The sequence below is a fragment of the Oncorhynchus clarkii genome, chromosome 2, assembly GCF_045791955.1.
Source record: "Oncorhynchus clarkii lewisi isolate Uvic-CL-2024 chromosome 2, UVic_Ocla_1.0, whole genome shotgun sequence".
Lineage (NCBI taxonomy): Eukaryota > Metazoa > Chordata > Actinopteri > Salmoniformes > Salmonidae > Oncorhynchus > Oncorhynchus clarkii.
Window position 1 is genome coordinate 48,682,619 of NC_092148.1, and position 20,380 is coordinate 48,702,998.

The 20,380-nt window shown below is 42.4% G+C and overlaps 1 protein-coding gene across 3 annotated transcripts in view; it reads left to right on the forward strand.

The window, feature by feature from the left end:
• LOC139368743 (GRAM domain-containing protein 2A) overlaps nt 1-20,380 on the forward strand; it is a 133,172-nt gene that overhangs the window by 16,392 nt on the left and 96,400 nt on the right. For all 3 annotated transcript variants that reach the window (XM_071108066.1, XM_071108046.1, XM_071108056.1), the window contains exon 2: nt 510-623. In XM_071108066.1, the coding sequence (XP_070964167.1) occupies nt 517-623 (107 nt within the window). In that variant the 5' untranslated portion in view covers nt 510-516. The remainder of the gene's footprint in view (nt 1-509; nt 624-20,380) is intronic.

The following is a 20,380-nucleotide window of genomic DNA, read 5'->3' on the forward strand; positions in this document are numbered from 1 at the left end:
TACCGAGCTGGCCCTGTTACACATCCACCATTCATACCACTGAGCAGAGTGAAACCAAGCTGTACCGAGCTGGCCCTGTTACACATCCACCATTCATACCACTGAGCAGAGTGAAACCAAGCTGTACCGAGCTGGCCCTGTTACACATCCACCATTCATACCACTGAGCAGAGTGAAACCAAGCTGTACCGAGCTGGCCCTGTTACACATCCACCATTCATACCACTGAGCAGAGTGAAACCAAGCTGTACCGAGCTGGCCCTGTTACACATCCACCATTCATACCACTGAGCAGAGTGAAACCAAGCTGTACCGAGCTGGCCCTGTTACACATCCACCATTGTAGCTGAAAAAGACCATGTCAAAGGAAAATATCATCTGCCAGCACAGTTTGTCTCGAGTCAGCACTATAGTTAGAAAAGGGTATGTGTATGTACTTGAGTGAAGTGCTTCTGTTGATAATTTAGTCCGTGTGTGAATGGGTTTTGTGTTTTGTTCTGTCCCCTCAGGCTGAAGATGATGGAACACCAGGAGCAGAGTGATGACATCAGTGTCCTGAGCCCGCTGGAGTTGCTGGCAGAGGCCGCCAAGGAGGATGATGGACACTGCCAACCACAGTTCAGGTGAGGCATCCCCACTACCTATGGCACAGATTTAGGATCATCGAACCCCCTACCCTCTCAATCCTAATCTTAATTGTTGGGTTATAAAACTGACCTCAGAAGAACTGAACTAGGACCACTTCAACCTACTCCCTTCCCATACAGGGCTCCTGAGTGGCACAGCGGTCTAAGGCACTGCATCTCATTGCTAGAGGTGTCACTACAGACCTTGGTTCAATTCCAGGCTGTATCACAACCAGCCGGGATTGGGAGTCCCATAGGGCGGTGCACAATTGGTCGTCCGGGTTAGGGTTTGGCCGGGGTAGGCCGTCATTGTAAAAACAAATTTCTTCTGAACTGACTTGCCTAGTTAAATAAAGGTCACAAATAAAATACAGTACACTTATACGGATCCTGGATATGATATACTCCATTGCCTTTGAGTGGTCAAAAAAATGTCTGTCCTCCCTTGTTCTTTTAGCAATTGTTAGGGCAAATAGAAGAGGCCTCCCTGCAGACTCCAGGGTGCTAAACAGATGGATAATGTCACCTCATGCTGTCATGATGTACACACTCAGTCAGTCATGGTTAATGTGGCTACTCTGGTCACACCGCATCCCCAGCGAGCAAAACTAGTTGCAATGACGTCATCATCATGGTTGTATAGCGGTTGCATAAAGACATGTTGTTAACATCTTTTTTTAGCAACCAGAAAATCACATTGTAATCTGTTTATATAACATCTTCTGAATCAGAAAATAATGTAATTAAGATGCCATGTGTCATTGCTTGCTGCGCTGACTAAGGACAGGGTTGGCCAATTAGCAACTAGCGGTATGATGATGTACAGTGATATCGCCACCTCTTTTCACCATATTCAACAACACTGTCTTCTCCTCTTCAGTAGCCTACACGTCCCCACTTGCATTCTGCCCCACCTTGCGGTCTCCTCTGCATACAGGAGTGGTATAATTGCTAATGGCTTAGGATACAATAAAAGTCTGGAAAACGCCAGCAGCCTGGCACACAAAGACAGTTAAAGGTCTCTGCGGTCTATTTAGTTTTACATTGGTGTCGAGTAGAATAGAATCACACCTCGTGATTCAACATTGAGGACTAGGTGCGAATGCTGTCTTGAGGTCTGGGACCCACCCTTTTTCCAAAGTGTAATTATAGGGACTATACGCTACCCATCTGTCAACATGTCGTTTACATCATGGTCTTTTGATACAGCATAGTTGCACTTGTGAGAGAGAAATGTTTACTGTTAATTTTTATTGTTTATTTCACTTTATATATTCACTTTATATATTATCTACCTCACTTGCTTTGGAAATGTTAACACATGTTTCCCATGCCAATAAAGCCCTTGAATTGAATTGAATTGAATTGAGAGGGAGGGAGAGGGAGAGAGTGAGTTACGGAGTAATGTCCTGACATAGACCAGTACCTACCCTGGTTTGTGACTCCCAGTCACTGTCAGACCTGGGGTAACCTCTCACTGGCAGAGACGAACAGACAGACAACCACATTCTGTCAGGAACACAGCCAACAGAGTCAGAGATCACGTCAGGCCTTTTAACACAGCGTCCTGGTTTTAACTGTCTGTCCAATAATACAGTACATTGCTATGCTATACGATACTATACAACACAATATAATACAATAGAAATCAATGACAATATAACTTTAGAAATCCCTCCAGGAGCAATTTTGAAGGCATCATTGAGAGTACAAATTCGCAATGACATAAATTATTGGAACTGTTGGAACTAGAAGCACAAGCATTTCGCTACACTCGCATTAACATCTGATAACCATGTGTATGTGACCAATAAAATTGGATTTGATTTGAATTATATCCTGAACATACAATACAACGCGATAGTCCTACATTCATCTGTATGTGCTGTGGCTATAGTATACACTGCTTGGAGAACTTGGGCTGTAATATGTATAACCAGAAATGAACCTTATTTTTAACAGCTATGTTATCCTATGAAATGAAACATCAGCTCTTTTGCCCCGGTGTTGTTTTGGTTCAGATTCAGTTAGTTTCAGCGAGTTGAGGCAGAATTCATAATGCCAGCCAGACTATTGAGTTTCCTTACAGATAACTACCCACTTAGCATCTTAAATGTTAGTAAGCAATGCTATAGGGCTAATTTACCCTTCAGGTGATCTGAGATCTGTCTGAAGCGCTCATAATAACAGCACTAACGGTGAGGCAGCAGTAGTCTGTGCTGTTCTGGGAGTGTGACTGATAAACAGGCTCTCTGGCAGCACATGAAAGCCTAGAAGGGTGCGTGCTGAGGGAGGAAATACAGAGGGAATTAGGATCATTAGATATGAAAATGGAACCCCCCCCTCCCTCCACCCCATACACACACACACACACACACACACACACACACACACACACACACACAGAAAAGGCACACACACTCAAAACGCACGCTATCATACACACACAAAGGCGTTGTGTCTCTGCTCACTCAGAGAGTCGCACGTGTAAAGAGAATCCCTGTGGTGATACTGTCTGCTCGCTGCACTGAGCCAAAGAGGGAAAACCAGACCTGGTCAGAGAGACGAGCTAGCTCTTTAAGAGGGAAAATGCTGGAAAATAAGTGGGCAAAACCATTGTCTATGTTGTGTATTGTCTATGATGTCTATTGTCTATGTAAATATGTTGTCTATGTCTATGTAGTCTATTGTATATGATGTCTATTGACTTTGTTGTCCATTGTCTATGTTGTCTAGGTAAATATGTTGTCTATGTTGCACCTCCGTCACTCGGTCGCATCGTTGCCATTGTTATCCGCTTGCCTCAGCTTATTGATGTGTGACTGATGGTTAATACCAAGTCTTTCTGAACGGGGGCTAATGGCTGTTTCGTAAAATGTACACTATTGTGGCCTGGAAATATGATCACATTGCTAACATAGAGAAATAAAGAGTAGAAAACAACGTTGCCAGCATTGTGATATCGTCGAGTTTAATTTAGAGGAGTGGCAATGTTGCTATGAGCTAGCAAAGTTAGTCAGAAATAGCTAGCAATGCTAACGTTAGCGAGCTTACATTTCAGCGCTCTGCACTCAATCTTAGCTAGCTAGCTAAAGTTATAATGCATCTAAAGTCAGTTTGGAGATATCGCAATGATCACAAAATCTTGTCCTACAAATGATTTGCCTCCTTTTGAAATGGCATCGTGTTTCCAAGCCACAGTAATGCACTTTAGACTAGCACCCATTGAGACTGAATTGAGTAGAATGCTCAGCTGGACATCAGGCCTAAAACGAACGTTCAAAACAATATTATGATGTAATGAGCAACCCATGAATATGTTGTCTATGTAAATACAGGTTACTGCCAAAATAAAGGAAACACCAACATAAAGTGTCTTAATAGGGTATTGAGCCACCACGAGCCAGAACAGCTTCAATGCACTTTGGCATAGATTCTGCAAGTGTCTGGAACTCTTAGAGGGATGCAACACTATTCTTCCACAATAAATTCCATAATTTGGTGATTTGTTGATGGTGGTGGAAAAACGCTGTCTCAAGCGCTCCAGAATCTCCTATAAGTGTTCAATTGGGTTGAGATCTATTGACTGAGATGGCAATGGCATATGGTTTACATTGTTTTCATGCTTTTCAAACCATTCAGTGACCACTGAAGTGTTTCCATTATTTTGACAGTTACCTGTATATACAGTGCATTCGGAAAGTATTCAGACCCCTGGACTTTTTCCACATTCTGTTACGTTACAGCCTTATTCTAAAATTGATAAAATAGTTTCCCCCCCCCTTCATCAATCTACACACAATATCCCATAATGATAGAGAAAAAAATACATTTTTGCAAATGTATAAAAAGAAAACTGAAATATCATATTTGAATAAGTATTCAGACCCTTTATTCAGTGCATTGTTGAAGCAACTTTTGCAGCGATTACAGCCTCAAGTCTTCTTAGCTATGACGCTACAAGCTTGGCACACCTGTATTGGGGGAGTTTCTCCCATTCTTCAGATCCTCTCAAGCTCTGTCAGGTTGGATGGGGAGAGTCGCTGCACAGCTATTTTCAGGTCTCCAGAGATGTTCGATCGGGTTCAAGTCTGGGCTCTGGCTGGCCCACTCAAGGACATTCAGAGACTTGTCCCGTAGCCACTCATGCGTTATCTTGGCTGTGTACTTATGGTCGTTGTCCCGTTGGAAGATGAACCTTTGCCTCAGGTCCTGAGCGCTCTGGAGCAGGTTTTCATCAAGGATCTCTGTTCTTTACTCCGTTCATCTTTCCCTCGATCCTGACTAGTCTCCCAGTCGCTGCCGCTGAAAAACATCCTGACAGCATGATGCTGCCACCACCATGCTTCAATGTAGGGATGGTGCCAGGTTTCCTCCAGACGTGATGCTTGGCATTCAGTCCAAAGTCTTCAATCTTGGTAATATCAGACCAGAGACTCTTGTTTCTCATGGTCTGAGTCCTTTAGGTGCTTTTTTTCCAAACTCCAAGCGGGCTGTCGTGCATTTTACTGAGGAGTGGCTTCCGTCTGGCCACTCTACCATAAAGGCCTGATAAAGGCCATCGGGTTCTTGGTCACCTTCCAGACCAAGGCCCTTCTCCTCCGAATTCCTCAGCTTGGCCGGGCGGCCAGCTCTAGGAAGAATCTTGCTGCTTCCAAACTTCTTCCATTTAAGAATGATGGAGGCCACTGTGTTCTTGGGGACCTTCCATATTGCAGGCATTTTTTGGTACCCTTCCCCAGATCTGTGCCTCGACACAATCCTGTCTCGAAGCTCTACGGACAATTCCTTCGACCTCATGTCTTGTTTTTTGCTCTGACATGCACTGTCAACTGTGGGATCTTATATAGACAGGTGTCTGGCTTTCCAAATCATGTCCAATCAATTGAATTGACCACAAGTGGACTCCAATCAAGTTGTAGAAACATCTCAAGGATGATCAATGGAAACCGGATGCACCTGAGCTGAATTTAGAGACTCATAGCAAAGGATCTGAATACTTATGTAAGTAAGGTATTTCAGTTTTTTATTTTATTTTATAAACTAGCAAAAAATGTTAGAACCTGTTTTTGCTTTGTCATTATGGGGTATTGTGTGCAGATTGATGAGGAATAAAAATATTTTGTATCAATTTTACAATAAGGCTGTAATGTTGTCTGTGTTGTCTACATCTATTTAAATGTGTATATGTTGTCTGTTGTCTATGTAAATTAGCTAGTAGTTATTGAGATAGATGTTTGTGTGCATGCAAGCATATGAGCAGGGCTGAAAGTGTGTGCATACATGCACACTGCACACATGTCCTAAATAAATTGCAGACAGGAGCCATGTCATCTTCAAGCTGCTCTTCACACTTAAACGCCATATCAGTGCGGCTGTGGTGTGATCTGAACTGGGCCCCAGCAGAGCTCAAAAACACCTCCCTAAGATAGATCCTACCCCTACAAACACACACACACTCCTCACCCTCTTCTCCTCTCACGCAGCACCCAAGAGGCTGCAGGAGATGCAGAGTGCTGGGAGAGGCAGAGCGAGAGGATCACAGGAAGAGATGGAGAGAGAGAGAGAGTGCTGCAGCCCAGCGCACGTGCAGCCTGCACATGTTTACTAGAGAAGAGCGGAGACCCCGTTATGTAACACATATCTAGGGGGAGGGGGGAGGATAAGAGGAAGAGTTAGATGGAAGAGGGAGAGTGAGATGGATAGAAGGGGATTGAGGGAGAAATAGATGGGAAAGAGAGGGAGAGGAGAGAGAAATAATGGGGAGGGAGAGGGATTTATGGAAAAGAGGGGCAAGGAGGGAGAAATATATATGGCAAAGAGAGGGAGAAGGAGAGAGAAATACATAAGCATTCACTCCCCATGACTTTCCACATTTTGTTGAGTTACAGCCTGAATTTTAGATGGATTAAATTGAGATTTTGTGTCACTGGCCTCCACACAATATCCCAGTGGAATTATGTTTTTCTACATTTTTACAAATTAATTTAAATACAAATCTGAAATGTCAATAAGTATTCAACCCCTTTGTTATGGCGAGCCTATATAAGTTCATGAGTAGGAATTTGCTTAACAAGTCACATAATAAGTTCAATGGACTCTGTGTGTTTAACATGATTTTTGAATGACTACCTAATTTCTGTATCTTAAACATACAATTATTTGTATGGTCCTTAAGTCAAGCAGTGAATTTCAAACACAGATTCAACCAGAAAGACCAGGGAGGTTTTGGCCTCTCAAAGAAGGGCCTCTATTGGTAGATGGGTAAAAAATAAAAAAAAAGTACATTGACTATCCCTTTGAGCATGATGAAGTTATAATACAGTCACTACAAAGATAAAGGCGTCTTTCCTAACTCAGTTGCCGGAGAGGAGGGAAACTGCTTAGGAATTTCGCCATGAGGTCAATGGTGACTTTAAAACATTTACAGAGTGTACTGGCTGTGATAGGGGAAATCTGAAGATGGATCAACAACATTGTAGTTACTCCACAATACTAACCTATGTTGTGACTTTACTTTCATTAATCTGATGACTGTTATTTATCTAATCAACTAACTCTTTAAAAGTCAATCGATTAAATACATAATAAACTAATAATAATAAACAAACTATTATTATGGCACCACGAGAGCATTGTTTTAAAGAGTTACCATATCCCGATTAAACTCTAAAGGTCTTTACCTATTACATCCATAAACAGTCAACTCATTAACCATAACCTCATATCATCCTTCTGAACAGTCGTAACCTCCTGCATCTGCATAAACCCCAGCCTTACTTATGATTCAGTACTACACAAATTGTTTAAATGATTTATTTACTAGCGAACTAAATGATAACACAGGATAAACATACACATTTAATACATTAAAACAGGTCCCTAGAGGACTGACACAATATGGCGTTTTGTTACAAAGGAGATGAAGAGGGCGAGAGAGAGAGAGAGAGAGGGACAGAGACATAATACTTTGGTACATTTAGAAACTACTCTCACAGTAATTATATACTTTTCACACGAACCACTGCCAGTTTGGAGTAAGAAATCATGAATGTATTTACATGTAAATGCCTTGGTTCACCGGGTATCTCTGTCGGAACCAAGCCTTCTTTGAAAGGTGTTTGGTTGGGACTTTCTGTGGCACGCTTGTAATGCTCTGATTGTCCCCTGTCTCTTCTACCTTTGCACTCCTCTGCCGTCGCCCGGCATCCGGCGACCCGTCGTGTAGTCCTGAACAGAACAACAGAGCTCACTCTGCTTCCACTCGCTCTGGAAGATGATTCTTTGAAGATAGGCTAGCCAGCCGTATTGATGGTTCTCAGTGGGGCGATGAGAGTAGTAGAATACATACGATGGCTTGAAGAGTAGTAGAATGATCCCAGCTAATCAGCCATACCAGTGATTGTCAGAGAGGTGACGTTATCGTCTCTACCTCGTGTTGAGATTTCAGAGTTCTATCCACTTTGGACGTGAGCTGCAGCTCAATGCCTGGTATGTTAATTCTTAACCCACTGTTTTATACAGTTCATTCAAAAACGCTCTCTGACCTCACTCAAGGGGCGGTGACTACTCACTTGTACAAAGTTATAGAAACAATTTCCTCTTGTAGTTTCTAAGATCACTTCCCTCTCTTAACAAAAATACAATTTCGTACACAATGTAGAGGATACAGACTTCGTACAGATAGTGTCTATACTTTTCAAGTTACAGTATTTCCTTTATAACATTTTTATTGACATCACAAAATGACAACCGAAATGACATTATTATTCTTTAGATCGGCTCTGACCATTCTCCACGTTCCATGTTAGAAATATTGTTCCAGCATTCGCTTTAGAACGTGTTACAGATTCGGCGGGAAAACGTCTGCGAAACAAATTCCATTACATTTCTTTGTGAATTTGGAGAGGGAGATAGATGAAAATTCTAATTCTTGATTTATAACAGGGTTTGAACTGTCATACCCCCCCCCAGCCCCCCCCCCCCCTGATCTGACCTATTTGAATCCTCACAGGACAGTCATGACACCTAAATGACAGAGTGAAAAGAATGAAGTCTGCACAAAATAAAAACAATTAAAAACATGCATTCTGTTTGCAATAAGGCACTAAAGTCAAACTACAAAAAATGTGTCAAGAAAATTCACTTTATATCCTGAATAGAAAGTGTTATGTTTGGGGCAAATCCAACCCAACACATCACTTAGTACCACTCTTCATATTTCCAAGCTGGCTGCATTATGTTATGGGTATGCTTGTCATCTGCAAGTTTTTTTTTTTTTAAGAAACTGAATACGGCTAAGCACAGACAAAATCCTAGAGGAAAACTTGGTTCAGTCTGCTTTCCACCAGACACATGGGAGACAAATTCACCTTTCAGCAGGACAATAACCAAAAACACAAGGCCAAATATACACAACATCTGTAACGGCTTTCTTCTATCTCCTCCTCGGACGAGGAGGTGTAGCAAGGATCGGACCAAAATGCGGCGTGTAGATTGCGATCCATGTTTATTAAACAATAGCAACACGAATCTAAATACAAACACTACAAAACAATAAACGTAACGAAAACCGAAACAGCCTAATACTCGTGCACATAAACACAGAACATGGACATAAGGACACTAAGGACAATCACCCACGAAACACCCAAAGAATATGGCTGCCTAAATATGGTTCCCAATCAGAGACAACGATAAACACCTGCCTCTGATTGAGAACCACTTCAGACAGCCATAGACTTCACTAGAACACCCCACTAAGCTACAAACCCAACACACCACATACAAAAACCCATGCCACACCCTGGCCTGACCAAATAAATGAAAATAAACACAAAATACTTCGACCAGGGCGTGACAACATCGAATGTTCCTGACTGGCCTAGTTACGGTTTTGACTTAAATTGGCTTGACAATCTATGGCAAGACTTGAAAATGTCTGTCTAGCTATGATCAACAACCAACTTGACAGAGTTTGAGGAATTTAAAAAAGAATAATGTGCAAATATTGTACAATCCAGCTCTTAGCGACTTACCCAGAAAGACTCAGCTGTAATCGCTGCCTAAGGTGATACTAAAATGTATTGACTCAGGGGTGTAAATACTTATTTAAATTTCAATACATTTGCTAAAAATGTCTAAAAACATGTTTTCACTTTGCCATTATGGGGTATAGTATGTAGATGGGAGAGAGAAAAAATATATTTAATCCTTCTTGAATTCAGGCTGTAACATAACAGCATGCGGAATAAGTCAAGACGTATGGATACTTTCTGAAGGCACTGTATATGGGAAAGAGAGGGAATGAGTCACACACACACACACACACACACACACACACACACTGCTACCTACCTTTCAAATACAAAGCAAAGAGCCTCCACTCACCGGCTGGCTAGATCTCAGTCAGTGAGAGCTGAGAGCCTGGAGCAATGCCATTGGAGGTAATGATAGCCCTGTCACACACACACACACACACACACACACACACACACACACACACACACACACACACACACACATAGAGACATTAGACACCACAAACACACAGAGATTAGACACCATACACCTGCTTCTAATCCACTGCCAGGGAACACAGAGAACTGCCAGCCTTTGACTTGAGAAGCATGGCTCAGCATCTATATCAGGGGTGCTGGGAAAGCATGGGAACCAAGTACCTTAAGGAAAATCACTTTGACACGTGAAACAGTTTTTTTTCACAGTGAATTCTATAGGACTATTCTATTTTGCATTGGGGAGTTCCCAAAAGTGTCATTTTTCCAATTCCACTCCCGCCGAGAGTCGTCGTCATCAACATATTTTTTTGTACTAGCTACTGAATTCTATCAGAGCTGGTATTACTAGTGAACAGCGTTGGCTTTGATGTAGGTAAACACTGATTTTCCTGCCAGAATGGTGAGAAAAGGACAACCATTGGCTGTGTGCGTTTCTCTAATGTTTACCCACACCTGATTTGGTATTATCAGTAGCATTTTGAATGGGGGACTCAAATCCTGGTAGCACACTATCTATTGTACACCATTTCTAGCATAGTTGACAGTAGCATGGGTGCCGAGAAACATTGTGTACGCTGGCCCAGGTTGCGTTGGTTGTGCCGGGTCTTAATTAAAAGCTGTTTGATAATGGAGGACGATGCAGCTCACTCGTCCCCACGGAGTGCCAGTGTTTTTCTATTAGCGGCCTCGGCGCTGCCTGGGTACTGGCAAGGGGCCTATAGCACTGCCTGTTTACAGCACGGAAGAAATGGAGGCACAAGTGCGCACAGAACACACGCAGGCACAGACCCATTGCGTCAGCGGCAGTGGTCCCTTAGCAGTTGAGGATTACATCAGTCAGGCTGACACACACACACACACACACACACACACACACACACACACACACACACACACACACATACATACATACATGATACTTACAAACCATTTTCTTTCTTTCTTTCTTTCGCTCTCCCATCCCTCTTTCACTCTCACACACACAAACCACTCGCATGTCCCACACACCCGCACATACATGCCACTTAATCTCTCACACGTCAGACATTGGCATTTAAATGTCTCTTATCTACCCTCACGGCTGATTCAGCTCCCGTCTCAAAGTAAGCCACTCCAGATAATGTTCCCAAACAAATACATTAGAATGACTTTAATAATGACTCATCGATTTCCCTCCCCTTCCTATTTATAGCCCAGGGGAGAACGACTGCCCCCTCTCATTCAAGCCACATAAGTTCAAGGCCGACCGCGGTACTGCAGGCATTGTTAGCAGAAAACAGGATCCCCCATTCTAGTGAATGGAATATCAATTCCCCCAAAATATATATACAGTACCAGTCAAAAGTTTACACACCTACTCATACTACATTGTAGAATAATAGGGAAGACATCAAAACTATGAAATAACACATATGGAATCATGTAGTAACCAAAAAAAGTGTTAAACAAATCAATATATTTTATATTTGTGATTCTTCAAAGTAGCAGGGTACGAGGTAATTGAAGTAGAGAAGTGTTTACTGTGTAGGAAGAGATAAAGTGACTAAGCAACGGGATAGATTATCAAAATGGTAATCTTTGTGGTCAATCTTCTCAAGCCTTCAACTTGAGTTACTCAATAAGAGGGGACAGCACTGAGCTAGCCTGCAACATCACTTCCTGGAGTAGCTCAAACTGCGCATGCTATGTCTCCATGAGACGCCATCTTAACCGACTTCATTTTGCTTCTATGCACAATTGAGTCTTCACATAGGAATGAATGGTGTTACGTGATCGATGGCTTTGTCCATTCATATACAGCCATTGCTATACCCCCCCCTCTCTCCCTCTCCTTTTGACTCTCATCTCCCTCCCTCCTTCCTATACCTCCCTCTCCCTCCTTTTTCCCTTCCTTTCTCTTTCTCTGTAGTTGTGTGTGTGGCTGGGTGTCTGTTGGTGTAGTGTCTTTGTACTACCAGGGAGCCAGAGGGCACGCTGCTGCAACGGCCAATCTCTCCCTTTCCCTCTAATGAGAGTGTGCCATAGAGATGGCCACGTGAGGCTGGGTTACACACGCGCCCCCGCGCGCACACACACACACACACACACACACATACACACCCTCCACACATACTGTACATCAAGTAAAATGTTATTAGTCACATACTTCGTAAAACAACAAGTGTAGACTAACAGTGAAACACTTACTTATATACAGTGCCTTGGGAAAGTATTCAGACTCCTTGACTTTTTCCACATTCTGTTACTTTACAGCCTTATTCTAAAATGGATTTAATAAAAACATTTCCTCAGCACACTATCCCATAATGACAAAGCAAAAACAGGTTTTTGGACATTTTTGCACATTTATTACAAGTAAAAATAGAAATTCCTTATTTACATAAGTATTCAGACCCTTTGCTTATGAGACTCGAAATTGAGCTCAGGAGCATCCTGTTTCCATTGATCATCCAACTTGATTGGAGTCCACCTGTGGTAAATTCAATTGATTGGACATTATTTGGAAAGGCACACAGTGCATGTCAGAGCAAAAGCCAAGCCATGAGATCGAAGGAATACTTATGTAAATGTGATATTTTTTTAATTAATTTTTTTATAAATTAGTAAACCTTTCTAAAAACCTTTTTTTTGCTTTGTCATTATGGGGTATTGTGTGTACATCGATGAGGAAATCACTTTTAGAATAAGGCTGTAACATAACAAAATGTGGAAAAAGTCAAGGGGTCTGAATACTTTCCGAATGCACTGTAATAAGAAGTAGTGACATGCGGAATGAATAAATGCACTCACACACACTTGCACTTGCCCATACACACAGACAAACACACACACATACACACACACACACACACACACACACACATATACACACAGTGCCATCTCTGTCTCAGTGGGAATTCTGTACTAGACCACTGGGCTAGAGTACAGCCAGTCTCTGTTTGTCTTGGGCCGGCCTGATGCCACTGCCAGCAGAAATATATTCTCTTCTCTCCCTTTGCTCTCTGTCTGCTACTCCCTCATTATAGAAGCCAGTGGGTTGCAGAACTGTAGGACAAACCAACCGTTTGGGATTAACTCTCTCTCATCTCTTTCACCAGACCAGTGCTTTTCAAACCTCTCCTCGGGAACCCTTAAGACATTTCACCATTTTGTTGTAGCCCTTAACGAGCTCACCCGATTCACCTATTCAAGCGCTTGATGATTAGTTGACAAGTTGAATCAGGTGTGCGAGCTGTGGAATTGCTCAAACACATGGAACTGCTGAGGGTGCCTGAGGAGAGGTTTGAAAACCCTTGGACTAGACAAGAGGACCACAGTACTGCGGCTTGTATCCTAGCTAGGTTGTGCAGAGCCGTGGTCGAGTGGGTAACACTGCCGGCCCAATCTGCATATGCCTCCCCACTGGAGACTGGGGTTCCATCCCTGTCTCCTCTTATGTCTCCCTTCTCACTATATCCCCTACTACCGGTATATAACCAGAAAAAAAAGACTAGGTTGAGTGAAACTCTATTCTTATTTTTATATAAATATCCGAGGTAGCTTTTCTCCCTATGTGGTCTCGTGGTCTTGCGTGACCATAATCAAATTCCTCGTTTTCGCTCTGAAAGTTCGACAACCTGGAAATCGAGGTCCGCCGTGTGCTACCAACAAGAAGAAAATCATATGAAATGTGCAAATGTTTGCTATTCCGGTTTTAACCGGTTCAACTTAAGGCCCCTCTGTTGTGTGTCGTTCATTTGTGGTGGAACTCCAACTGAAAGTATACGCAGAAAACGGTACACAGCAGTTTACTGGAAGAGAGTTGTTAATTGCAGGCATTACAGGAGGGACAGTGAGTCTATGAAGGGCAGTGTGAGTGAATGACCTCTCAGTACTCAGGGCTATAGAGCCTCAGTGGATAGGCAGTCGAACAGCTCTAGGGCTGTGTGTGTGTATGTGTGTGTGTGTGTGTGTGTGTGTGTGTGTGTGCCAGTAATTGTCTCCTGTGAGAACAACATGTAGGCCACCCAAAAGTTCCTGAGGACAACAAATGCTGCATTCACCGCTACGGACAAACTGACGCCGCTTACTCACCCACACTCAGGCTGTGGCCTACACACACACACGCTCGCAGGCACGCACACAAGTACACGCACACAGACAAGACAGAAAGACACACACAGACTGACACGCAAACACACATATACACACAAAAACACACACTCCCCCCCCCCACACCTCTCACAAACACAGGAAAGCAAACACAGAAAAGAGGAGAGTAAATAATTCATACTGAACACAGTTCGATGTGGTGGGAACTAACCTCATTATGCAATGCAGTTTACATCTTGTATAACCCACATAAGAACTGGAGTCTCTCTCAGACCATCTGACATCAATTCCTTACCTGAGGGTCTGTGTCCAATAACTTAGTCTGTGCACTCCTCCTGTTGACTGTGTCTGAGAACTCTGATCACACACACACACACACACACACACTCACACACACACACACACACACACAGTGCCTGGGACCTCTAAAGCTGACGATCTATTCATCCTCTGGTGTTTAGTATTGTTCTGCTTCCATTTTCTCCTGGTCTCTGTTTGCACTTGATTAGAATATTGACAATGGTTTCTGCGTATGAACAAGAGTGTGTTTGTGTGTGAGTGTGTGTGTGTGTGTTAGAGAGAGAGAGAACTTCTCTGTTGTGTATATATACTGTATGTACAGTGCATCCGGAAAGTATTCAGACCTCTTGACTCTTCCCACATTTTGTTACATTACAGCCTTATTCTAAAATGTATTAAATTATTTTTCCCTCATCAATCTACACACAATACTGCATAATGACAAAGTGAAAACAGTTATTTTGACATTTTAGCACATTTATTGAAAATGAAAAACAGAAATACCTTATTTACATAAATATTCAGACCCTTTGCTATGAGACTCGAAATTGAGCTCAGGAGCATCCTGTTTCCATTGGTCATCCTTGAGATGTTTCTACAACTTGATTGGAGTCCACCTGTGGTCAATTAAATTGATTGGACATAATTTGGAAAGGCACACACCTGTCTATACAAGGTCCCACAGTTGACAGTGCATGTCAGAGCAGAAACCAATGAGGTTGAAGGTATTGTCCGTAGAGCTTCGAGACAGGATTGTGTCGAGGCACAGATCTGGGTAAGGGTACCAAAAAATGTCTGCAGCATTGAAGGTCCCCAAGAACACAGTGGCCTCCATCATTCTTAAATTGAAGAAGTCTGGAACCACCAAGACTCTTCCGAGAGCTGGCCGCCCGCCCAAACTGAGCAATCGGGAGAGGAGGGCCTTGGTCTGGGAAGTGACCAAGAACCCAATGGTCTCTCTGCTAGAGCTCCTGAGTGCCTTTGTGGAGATGGGAGAATCTTCCAGAAGGACAACCAATCACTCTGATAGAGTGGCTAGATGGAAGCAACTCCTCAGTAAAAAGCCCATGACAGCCTGCTTGGAGTTTGCCAAAAGCTGCCTAAAGGACTCAGACCATGCTGAAACCAAGATTGAACTCTTTGAGCTGAATGCCAAGTACCACGTCTGGATGAAACCTGTCACCATCCCTATGATGAAGCATGGTGGTGACAGCATGATGCTGTGGGGATGTTTTTCAGTGGCAGGCACTGATAGACTAGTCAGGATCAAGGGAAAGATTAACGGAGCAAAGTACAGAAAGATCCTTGATGAAAACCTGCTCTAGAGTGATCGGGACCTCAGACTGGGGCGAAGGTTCACCTTCCAACAGGACAACGACCCTAAACACACAGCCAAGACAATGCAGGAGTGTCTTCAGGACAAGTCTCTGAATGTCCTTTAGTGGCCCAACCAGAGCCCGGACTTTAACCCGATCTAACATCTCTAGCGAGACCTGAAAATAGCTGTGCAGCAACGCTCCCCATCCAACCCGACAGAGCTTGAGAGGATCTGCAGAGAAGAATGGGAGAAACTCCCCAAAATACAGGTGTGCCAAGCTTATAGTGTCATACCCAATAAGAGTTGAGGCTGTAATCTCTGCCAAAGGTGCTTCAACGAAGTACTGAGTAAAGGGTCTGAATACTTATGTATATGTGATATTGCGGTCCTTTACTTTGACTACTTTTGCTAACATTTCAAAAAAAAAAACTGTTCTTGCTTTGTCATTATGGGGTATTGTGTGTTGATTGATGAGGGAAAAAAACAATTTATTCCATTTTAGAATAAGACTAACATAAAAAACAAGGTGGACAATGTCAAGAGTTGTGAATACATTAAATGCACTGTATATAGTGTGTCTCATAAATGGAGTACATTACAGAGGACTGTGGTGAAAGGAAGCTGTGTAATACTTGTTTCAGTTTAGATCAGCCTTCCATTTTCCCTGAAGGCAGGGAGTGGGGGGGAGGTCTGGTCTGGCAATGTTGGCGCGGCCCTAGTGGTGTCATCATACCTACCTAGCCTCGTGATCCACGGTTGGCATTTCTTGAAAGGAAGGCCTCTCCGCGAGCAACAAACAAACGGTGGTTGGCCTCAGAAATCCAGGGACTATAGAGAGGCTTTTAGTCACACTTTATAATAATAGCGTTCACAAATAAGCCATTTAAAAGCTCATGAACGTTTAAATGCTTATGAATTGTAATGGTTATAAAAAAGTATAAATGCCTTTACGTGTATATTAATGTTTCTAAATAATACAATACTTAAAGGGCGGCTGAACTTCCTGATTTAGCCTCTGTTTCAATTCTCCTCATTAGGAAATGCGCCTGAGAACGAGATTTGGGTCTTGGAGGTGTGCTTTGATGTGGGGATCTTTTGTGTGTGTGTTCGAACGTGGGAAGCGTTTGAACTTTCACTCTGCCAAAACAGTACACAGTTACAGTCACTCACCCTTCTAGATAAACTGAAGCAGTCTAACCGGGTCTTGTGTCTGGAAGTAGCCTAGACTAGCTAGCAAGCTAGCCAACTAATTTTGCCAATTAGCTTCAGCCGGCCGGTGTGCGACTGTGGCAAAGTTGTTTTTTACTTTGAAAGCCTATCTGTGGGGCTAGTTAGGGACAGTCAATAAATTACACAATGTAAATGGGACAATATGGGTAATTCTCACATTATCTCAAATTCTTTATTTCATATGACAGTACACTTACTTTAATATAAATATGGTATCAAAGCAAGTATTGTTGTTATGCCACACAGTACAATACTGTAAAATGGACTGTAATACTGTAAAAATGTAAATGCTACCGTAATCTGAATGAGTGATTGGATGAATGAATTAAATTCATTGAGGGGAAGGGTTTGAATTTCACCGTTTTTAACTGTAATTACAAGGGATTGGTGCAAGCAGGTTAGTAGATAGGTAAACTGCTTATACATTATAGCATATTAATTCATATTTGGTGAAGTGAGGCCTTAACATAGGCTTCCAAACTGGCAGCTACTACAGCTACTACAGGGCAAAACAGACCCAAAGGACATGGCAAAATGCTCAATCATTTAAGGTTGAAGACTTGCTGCCACTCCAATCTGTATACATTTTAAGTTGATGGGGCACTATAACCACATAGGGGTTAAATTGGTACAGCATTTTCACTCACGGGTGCAACAAATATAGTGTCTTACAAGGTAGGGCTGGGAATTGCCAGGGACCTCACGATACGATATTATCACAATACTTATTTATTGCTATTCTCGCGATTCTATATGTATTGTGATTCGATACTGTGATTTTATTGCAATTTGATGTTCCAAACATATTGCCCACTATGTATCTGCTGCAGAGGGACAAGAGAGACACACGAGAAAACTATTTTTTGATCGGTCATGGTAATAAAAGTGCCGGAAACATATTGACTCACCGTTTTAAAAAATACCTGCGTTTTGGAATAGGGACGGCCAACTAGCGCAAAAATGATATTGTGACGTTGTAAAAAAGATTGTTGCGATATATCCTCAATTACGATTACGTAACTGTGTCGATTTTTTCCCCCCATCACTATTACAAGGCACACTTGTAAATATGTTAATGAGACAGAAACAAAAATCAGCCAGGTCACCAGTGATGCAATTCAGTACTCGACAACCATCCCATGTCTGAGGACGGCGTATTTTTCTGTTGAGAATACCCCAAATTACAGTATAAATTCCATTTTTTTGTTGCATTGGAACATCAACATGGACACCCCCAAAAACTGTAAAAAAATATATATTTTTTTTAGGAGTCTGTATGTAATTCAAACCCTGGCAGTTATCAAATCGATTATATAGGGCTTGAACCGAGACCTTGCACGTGACTATGACTTACTGATGTGATTTGATTGGATAATTCATATAAATGAAGCTGTTCCAATTGAAGAATGACACACATTTTAAAACCATTTGGGATCCAATTCAAAAGGATTATTTACACAGTATTATTCTTCTACAGAATCATGTCTTCTTTTCAAATATATTTTTTTATATTCTGCATTCTTATTTGTGACTCAGATACAGTGTTCTTGGTTTCAGTCAGAGGTAGTCTCAACCTGTCACCTTGACTATGTTGTCAATCAGCTACTGTTGTGGTCTGACCCCCCCCCCCCCCCCCCCCCGTTAGACAGCCCCTGCTGTCCTCTCTGTCCCTTGGCTCCTGTCCTCGTTTCTTTCTCTCCACTCTCCTCTGATAATAATATCATAATACTGTATATGAGATTTAGCAGACGCTTTTAGCCAAAAGTCACTTACAACAATGACTCACTTACAACATACTGTCGCATTGGTGGTAGAGGGGGCCTCACCTCACCTCCTGGCGGACAGAGAGACAGATGGAGAGAATAACGCCCTGACTGGGTGCATGTGGCCTGACACCAGCTGACTGACAGGTATCCGATGGCACGTGACAGACAGGATTGTCCCAACATGGGGTTAAACACTGTCACTGCTCTTTAGAAGACGCTATTTTGGGGACTGCTTCAGTTGTTGCGGTGGTGAGGGGGAGTGTCAGAATCAGACCACAACACTAGCCATATAGGGAAAGGAAAGCTGGACACACAGAGATCTAGGTATTGTATAGTGCTGCTGTTTCCTTAATAGAGTATATATTATATTATAACCTGGGTGGTTTGAGCCCTGAATGCTGATTGGCTGACAGCCGTGGTATATCAGACCGTATACTACGGGTATGACAAAACGTTTATTTTTACCGCTCTAATTATGTTAGTAATCAGTTTATAATAGCAATAAGGCACCGCGTTGCGTCGTGCGTATGAACAGTCTTTAGCCGTGGTATATTATATTAGCCATATACCACGCCCCCTCTGGCCTTATTGCTTAAGGATACAGTGTTTGTTTCTATAGTAGCCTACATCTAGTGAACACCAATTATTGTGCAGTTTGTTTTGGTATCATGTAGAAACCATTTAGGGTGTTCTCTGTTTGTATAGACTGTTTGTATAGCTTACTGCAGTGTAATGGACAATACAGTAGGTGGTTCCCTGTCACATTAGATTGTCACTACGATGCTCTAGTCTAGCCACGGAACCACAATAGAACACCTGGAGAGAGTGATAATGACACAGTGGCCTATCAATGAAAACCAGTCACAACCGGTCTGAAGGCTTCATTGTCCCTCATTGACCACCGTCCAAAATCTATAGAGCTGAAATTATTATTATTATTAAAAAAATGTACAACCAAATCTCTACTTTCGATTTAAATGGTGTGTTATAGAAGGGTCCAGACACCTTTTGTGTGATTTCACGTTTTTGATAAACTTGCCCCAAACAGCAAATTACTTCCTCGTCCTCATTGTGTAGTATTGGGGCCCCGAAAGCACGAACAGTACAATATACCAGGCTTGAGCTGTGAATGGGAAGTAGCCTCTCCAAGCCATAATCGGCCCTTGGGGATATTAGAGGGTGTCTACTTTGGGCTTTAGTGGTCTGAGTTTAGTATCAATCACTTTAGGTGTGTGTGCGTGTGCGTCTGTCTGTGTGTGTTTATGTGTGTGTGTATTTGTGCCTGTGTGTGTCGGGTCAGGACTTGGCCAATAGAGACATCTGCTAAACTGTTTGTCTTTTACTTGACTTTCACAATCTGACTTTACATAAACAGACTTTTCATATTACCTAAGCATTTACATTCACACCGATGACCTGTTTGAGGTGTGTATGTGTGTGTGTGTGTGTGTGTGTCCATTTGCATGTCCCTGTCTTTGATTAATGGTTGTAATGTGTGTGTGTGTGTGTGTGTGTGTGTGTGTGTGTGTG